An 8,343-nucleotide genomic window follows, 5' to 3' on the forward strand; every position below is an offset into this window, starting at 1 on the left:
AAAGAAAAAACATAAAAAAGATACATAGAAAGATACTTAATTTTAATAGTACTTAATATTCTGTATTGTTTTACTATTATTATTTAGTTTTAATCTTTTAGAAATATCGTTTAAATTAACGGCAGAAGCATGTCTTGTTATATTCCTATTCATCTTTTATTTAGACCCAAAAAATATAAAATTACATTTATTGTTGTTCTCTTATTTAATATTTTTCAATTTATACAAATACGTAGAACATTATAAATGCAATACAAAATATCGCAACTAACATAAAATACTGGACGTTTTACTTTACAGATATCAGTTGTTGCGCACGTTTTACATATAAATTTTATTAAAATAAAGGATAATTATATCGTTCGATCGATTTAGCCTAAATAACCTCCAGAGACTGAAACAATGGCTAAAAAAGCACGCAAAGCGTTGGAGAAAGAGCAAGCGGCATCTGCGGCCGCTGAAGCTGAAAGACTTAAGTAAGGCTATTTACAATTAATTAGAAAAAAATAAATTAAGTTTGATTCGTTAAATTATATAGTCCAATAAAATAATTAACACAGAAGTTAATAATCAATAATTATTTTTTAAATTTACACTTAATGTAATAGCGTAATATAATTGGTATGGTGGTAGCTTTTCAAATAACTAGAGAACAAAAACAATTTTTGATTGTTTATTTTGTTAATTTTTCTTTATATTAATACATAATACATTTAATACAAAATATCGATCAACTTATTTTTATTCATTAAGAGATTTATTTAAATTAATGATATCAATAATGCGTGTTGATACATGAAAATATTTACGTACATTATACTGTAAGCTTTTACTAACATATTAATAAAATGTTCTTAATAAAGGTTGCAGATGATTAAAGATATGCAAGAAGAGATTCGATTGGAAAAGTACAATACGGAGAGACAAATACTGCTCGAAGAACAAGAAGCAGCGATGCGAAAAGTTCAATTGGAAGAGACATTGTGCGTGCTTCACAATTACAAAAATGCATTTAGAAAATATTTAGCTGCTGCCGAAGAAGAGGAAAATGTAAGTATTACCTTCTTCTATCTCTTTCGCATATTTATAATAAATAAATATATGAAGTGTTTATGTGCTATACATTTTTTTATGTCGTTAATATATGTATATAGTGAATTTATTAATAGTTTTGTAACCATTTATTAAATCACTTTTTGAACAACAAAAATTGAATTAAGCTTGAATTATAAGATTTATTAAACAGGTTCTTGCACATAACTCACGCAAAGTCATAATACTTTCAATTATAAAGAAACAATTATTTTCAGTGGACTAGATATATGACTTGCGATGGATTGCCAGACCCTGGCAGTTTATCCGAAATGAATACTTTTATGTTTTTGTGGTCAATGGAAGACGAGAAAGTTAATATGGACAAATTTATTACAAAATACAATATTATCATCTATGTACGTAAATTTTAAATAATTAAATCAATCAGTAATTCTGATATAATTAAATACAGACAATTGTTAATTTGTAAAAGTGTAATAAACAGGTGGATATATTTACATTTGATACGTCATAATCAATTCAATAAATAGAGGTAGTAATTATAATGTCTTTATTTTTACCTATCATAAAAATAACAATTAAATATTTTCCTTCACAGTTGTTGACAAAACTCAACGAAATAATACGATTCTCTTTAACAAGCTCACCAGATTATATAATTGAATGTAAGATGGTAAGCAATAATATTCGATCAACTTACTATACATATACTATACTTACACATGTAAAAAGATTAAAGTTAAACATTTAACAGATCAGACAACGATTTCGTGATAAGCTTCAAGAATGGATAGACGCGGCGTGTTATTCACTTTTGCGTCAGATAGAAAGGGATATGGTCCGCGAGAGCATAAAAACGGCGAGATACACTAAAATTTCCGATCAAATCAGTTGTTGCATTTGGGCTTTAATAAAATTGCCTATTCCACTTAAACAAGTCACCGAAAAAGATCGGTACGTATTAACATTTAATGATTTTACATATATTATGTGTCATATATATATATATATATATATATATACACATATATATATAACATATATAATATGAATGGATCTGTTTCTTGTGACATATTATATATTATATGTGCTATATTAACTTAATTTGTTAGATGTTGACTTGTAACAATTATTATCGTTGCATTATTTTGACAGAAAACCTATTGAAGTTCACTTTGAAGAAATAGAGTTGACTGTTAAAATGCCCATAGACATAGATTGCTATTGTATGGCGATACGTGCATTATGGGTAAAGTATGACCATTACTCTGATTCCGCGACCTCATACGTCATGCCAAAACTACCAGAGGAATATGAGAGCATGTATTCCATAGGTACAACTTACAATATTTTTTATAAATTTTATTTATTTATTAGTTTGGATAAAAATTAAAATTATTTTTTACGCTAAGTCAAGAAGTGATATTGTAAAATTAATAGATATAATAGTGAAATTATAAAATTTGAAAAACTTGTCAAAAGAAAATGGTCAACGAATTAAGATATAATTAACAAAAAATATAAGTTAACAAAAATAATAAATTATAATTTATAAAAGTAACAATGAACAGGTTTCACCGGTTTTTTGTGAATAATATCACATGTCCACATCATATATATGTAACGTGTAACATATGAAAACGTGTTGTATAAAAGTATTATACTATGTAGAAATGTAAATATATTATAGATATTTACGTTTCTATGAAGAAATGCGAGTGTTTTAGAGTTCTTTCTTCTTGTGCATGCTTCAGATTTTTTCATCTATTGTCAAAACGAGTATAATACAAAATTGAAAATACGAGAGGAGCAGGTCGATGGCCGTCGTCTTCGAATGGAGGAAAAGAAAGCTATACTTGAGAGAATGGAGAATCCACCAGTCCCACTCCCTACAAAGCCCGAAAGAAAAGGGAAACAGCCAAAGAAGCCGGGTATTCAAGGAGCGAAACGTCCGGAACCAGAACAGGAACCAGAAAAATTACCGTATCTACCTACACCAGATGAGATAATTCTACAAAGAGAAGGTAAAAATTGCAATTGCAATAGGTGGTTGATATACTTATTGAAATTTTGAATTCTTAAATTCAATATACCCATTGAGAAGACAGTAATTAAAAATATGTTAAAATGAATTACTTCCTATGTTATATTTAGTATCCCATAACATTGTCAATATAAATATAATAAGAACGGAAGGAATAAAAAGGAGAAACTAACACATTTTTAAGACAATTTTTTCTGTTGATATGGGTTGGAACAATTAAACGTTCAACTTTGTGACAATCAATTCTTTGCTGTACTAATTTATTTAATGTTATTGATTGCTTATTATATTTTATTTTAAAAAATTGAAATTATTATAACAGTGAAGCTATATCGTCGAGAATAATATTGTTTTCTATTCTTTCAGATGAAACGCGAAAGGAAATTAAAAAATTATTATTCACGCGCTGCGAAAAGACGGAAATAAATTTGCGAAAATACAGAATACTCGGTGGTGCATTACACATTGATTTAGTTTATCAACCGCCGCAACCCAAGGACATGAGAAGAAATATTACGCTCACCACTTGTGAGCAATAATTATTTTAACTACAGTAACTTATAATGACTTATATCATGTAATGTTTTGTCTTTGAATGTTAACATTATCTTCTTTGCAGTGCAAATTCCTAAAGAACTGAAATCCGTACCGTTTTTCAAGCCGTATAAGGCGCCGCCTCCGGCACCCGATTCTGAAAGAACACCGGAAGTAATCGAAGCTGAAATGAAAGCTTTGGAGGCCGCAATGGAGGCATTGGCTCTAGTAACTTTAAAGTACATTTTTTTAAATAAGTTAATTACAATAAAAAATCGGATGCAATATAATAGCGAAATATAAGTCCAAAATTATCACTATATTAAAATAAGAAAATTAAAAAATAAACAGTTTTAGCGAAAATATAACAAATACGACATAACCAAGATATAATGCAGTATAACGAGTCATAATTATGTATAATTTGGAATAGAATACGTGTTAAGTAATAAAAACTGTATACTACATTTCGTTATTATAATCAAATATTTTTTATCTCAGTTGTATCTCATACTTATGCCAAATCACGTTTCAATGATTACTTCTTTACAGGCTTCCCAGCTCTATTATTTGGTTTGAACCGCCATTAGTGGCACATTGGATACCTGAGAGGAAAATATGGTCTACGCAGGATGTGCACGATATCAAGTACAACGAGGAGAAGCAAACTATGACGTTTAGAACCGGCAGATTAGGCGTCCACGGCCTCGCTACTTTTAAGTTTATTAACATTCCCTTTCAAAGTTGGGAACTTAAACCTGAAATTGGTAGAAATGCACGCGGTGGGATTGTGCTCAATGTGTCCGCTGCCATCGTTCAAGCAGAATTCGTAGTCAGGGTAGGTTATACTATTCTTTAGATTGCTGATAAAATTCACAAGTGGGGGTCGGCTAGATATGTAACATTCAAATTTCGTGCGAATGATGGACGTATAAGAGACAAACAGTTTAAATATTGAATGATATAAAAGACAATGCGAAATATTAATGTTCTTTCATAAATGTAAAGAATATTACAATCAAGGGTAAAAACGGCCACTGACGAGCAACAACGAATATTATAATTCAAACATAATATATTAACAAATGTTGGAATTATGTTTGAATTATAATATTCGTTGTTGCTCGTCAGTGGTCGTTTTTATACCCTTGATTGTTATACACACACGAGCTTGTTATTTGTAAAGAATATTGTTTCATGAAGGTGTACTTCTTTATTTAACTTATTTTATGAAATCTATATAGAACATTTTTTTGTTTTCGTAGGAGGACTTGGTTTGCTTAAATTCGCTGGCTGGTGGTATGTCAACGGCGCTTAAAGAGATTATTGGAGAATACATGAAGCTGCATATTTTGATTGAAGTAAAAATTTGTCATTTTTTCCAAATGGTCTTAAATTGTTTCTACAATAATGCAAAAAGTTTCAATAAATGAATTACTGGCACTACTTTTATAAAATTAAGAGATATTTAAATAAAAAATAGTGATTCTTTGAGAATACCTTCTTTTCTCGCAGAAAATGCGCGACGCTGGATGCGATCTATTTCCAGAGCGAGATGCCTTCAGCTATGTGAAAGCTCTTCCGGTGAAGCATCCGGTAACTGAGAGACATCTACGAGAATGTATGGCTCTACTTTGTACAGCATATACATTCTCCTGGTCCCGCTGGAATGCTAGTCGAAATTCCAGAGAAATCGTGATACAATCCAGAGAACTCCATGGATGCGTCGCAAAAGAGGTAGAGCATTTAATTAGTTTTATTGAGAAATAATACAATAATGCGCTAGAAACTAGTTGCAACGTCATTTAAAATTAATAACAGCTCTAGTTTTGTTTTTTATTTACTTCTTGTTTTTTAACTGACATTAAAAAGAGAAAATATTGTCACATACAAGAGAATATGTACGTGCTTATTCAAAAAAATTAAGTTTTAGTGCCAAATAGTGAAGCCTAAATGTAAAAATATTTTAAATTTTTTACTAAAATATTACATTTCTATATGGACATATATAAATCTCAATATTCTTATAGCGAACGAATTTAACTCTTTTGATAACTCCCTTGCGAACGATGACAGTATCCTGCACCGAAGTGAGCTCGGAATTTTCCAATGTACCGTTAGATGGTGAGAATTCGAAGGTAACACAAGATTTTTAAAATATCAAAGAATAATCAATTATCAGTTATTAATAATTTACTTTAACAATTTAATAGATGTAAATATATGCATGTAAAACAGCAGAAACTACTTTTTAAGCATAAATATATATATTACCTTATAAATATTTCCAAAAATTTTACAAGGAGACGATATATATAGAAAAATAGTTAATAAAAGTTAATGTAAATTTATTATTTAGCTGTATAGCATGTAAACTTTCTAAGAAATATTACGATATTACATATACAAGAATATAAAGTTTGTAATATTCCTTGTAATATTCCTTGAAATAATAAACGAGAGAAATAAATGTAATAGGGATAATTAAATAAATATATATATAATATATATAAAATAACTTGAAAATGTTTTTTTAATAGTTTTATGCTGATCTATATCAATTGGCACTACATAATGCCGGAATCAAAAGCCGTATATTGATGAAAAACGTCTCCTTCAAACTTGTCAATACTGTCGCAGAACTTCTAGGTCGTACTAATGTAATCAATATGTCATCCTAAGAATTAATTTCAAGAGAAACGAATAAATGATATCTTCCAGTATACGTGTTTATAGACTTGTATCAAATTTCATTAAATGTAATTTTTACATTAAATTGACATTTATTCTTCGTTTGCTCGGAGATTGACTCCACGACTTGTAGATTTATAAGGTTTGCTGTTATTGAGCGTATGTGTTTGTCACTTTATTGTAAATATTACTATTTTCTATCATATATTTATAATAAATTATATAATGTAGTTATGCTATGTATTAGATATATCTCTATTTGCCACGTTCTTTATCATGTTTCAACTTAACATATGTATGAAGACTACAGATTTATCTATAGGGACGTCCGTCGTGATACTAATGCTCGTTCTATAGACTGAAGGATGAGCCGACTCTCGGTTCATCCGCCTTTTATAGTGTACGTGACATAAACTATACATAAACTATAGATTTTTACCCGTCTACACCACTCACTCGGATGAGCTGAGAGTTGGCTTATCCTCCAGTCTAGAACGAGCATAAGGCCTATATGCGAACAATATTCTGTGCGTCTACGGTCTTCATTTGATTCGATAAGTAGTTATAGACGTCAATCGTTTTATCCTCAATGAAGCATAAAATACGCTATAAATTTTAGTATAAATCGAATGCACGTAATACTTCTACTAACATTTCAGAAAATCATACAATAAAAAGTAATATATTTTTACGAAAGTCAAACTTACATTTTAATTCCACGTTTCCAAGTTATATAGCTATCATTGCTTTAAACGGCTGTGTCGACAGGCATGTAATCAGAAATAATGCAAGATATCTGAAAATCGGCTTAAATAAATTCAAATAAAATTAATTTAATTTTTATTTGCAAGGTACAAAACATAAAAGTCACAGCACTTTGTCTTCGATACACGGCGAAAACGTGAATGAGTTTAAGAAATTGAATACAGGAAATGACATAGAACTTATCTTAATGATAATGACATTGAAGGTTGAAAGAGCAAGTTCCTCCATCCATATTAATACGTTTATCTGCATATATTGTGAACTACGTCTTTTTATAAACGATTGGAACAATTGTTATAGTATACGCATATAATTTCGAGTTTCTTCTTGTATTAAACATTAGAAATACATTAACAATATACCTATACTCTACTTCTACATCCAAATAATATTTTATTTAATACATTTTAACATATAAATATGCATAATATTTATCATTAAAACTTATACTCTTTATTTTGAAAATACATACAACAAGGTGTCTACAAAGAAAAATATCTTTAGCATAAAGAAATTATTTTCCTACTGTAGCCTATAAATTATACGTTTAATTATTATATTATAAATTGTTACATATGCAATATGGACAAATCAGCGATTTTATTGTGTATAACAACAGATCCATTTATATATTATCCACAGTATACCGATAGAGATCATACTCTTCATTATTTTAACAAATAGATAGACTCTAAAACAATAAAATTAATATATTATACATATTTTAATTGTTTCGATTATGCCTCATATACAATAAATTATGTTAATTCCATATCTTACACAATATGTATAATATTAATACTATTATGTCAATAACTTTTGCTTCTTCTATTTTCTAAATTATTTACGTCATACATATCAACAGCAGTATATAATTTATGATTAATATATTTATAATTACTAAAAGCGTCTATTTTGCTGAGATAAACAAAGAAGATAAATCCTTAACTAAAGCTTCGAAGTTGTCAACATTTTCTAAAGTGTGATTATCAAGTTATACAGCTATTTTTTACATAATGGAATTGCTTTATCTGTTAGTGTTCGAGAAAAGAAAACAAATATTTTACCTCTAGTATTATTGCACAACTCTTGATAGCCAATTTCAAATGTCACATAAATGTAAATATGCATAAACGATACCAAATACAGTAATATATAATATTTATACCTTTCCCTGTGTGCTCTGGCTGTATCCAATCGATTCATGTCTTCGTGAAGAAGAAATTTTTTGGCACCAATTATACAATTTCTTT

General features: G+C 28.9%; 1 protein-coding gene across 1 annotated transcript; it reads left to right on the forward strand.

The window, feature by feature from the left end:
• The first annotated feature begins 402 nt into the window (after positions 1-402).
• Positions 403-7,546, forward strand: LOC112463762 (axonemal 84 kDa protein-like). Its single transcript, XM_025030317.1, has 14 exons — positions 403-476; positions 864-1,050; positions 1,311-1,451; positions 1,655-1,729; positions 1,811-2,010; positions 2,212-2,390; positions 2,811-3,080; positions 3,467-3,628; positions 3,720-3,873; positions 4,187-4,472; positions 4,900-4,995; positions 5,150-5,371; positions 5,665-5,772; positions 6,175-7,546. The coding sequence occupies exons 1-14, from the start codon at positions 403-405 to the stop codon at positions 6,313-6,315; spliced, it is 2,295 nt and encodes a 764-aa protein (XP_024886085.1). The 3' UTR covers positions 6,316-7,546.
• Positions 7,547-8,343: the final 797 nt, after the last annotated feature.

The sequence above is a fragment of the Temnothorax curvispinosus genome, unplaced genomic scaffold (genome assembly GCF_003070985.1).
Source record: "Temnothorax curvispinosus isolate PA1 unplaced genomic scaffold, ASM307098v1 QBEX01013630.1, whole genome shotgun sequence".
NCBI lineage: Eukaryota > Metazoa > Arthropoda > Insecta > Hymenoptera > Formicidae > Temnothorax > Temnothorax curvispinosus.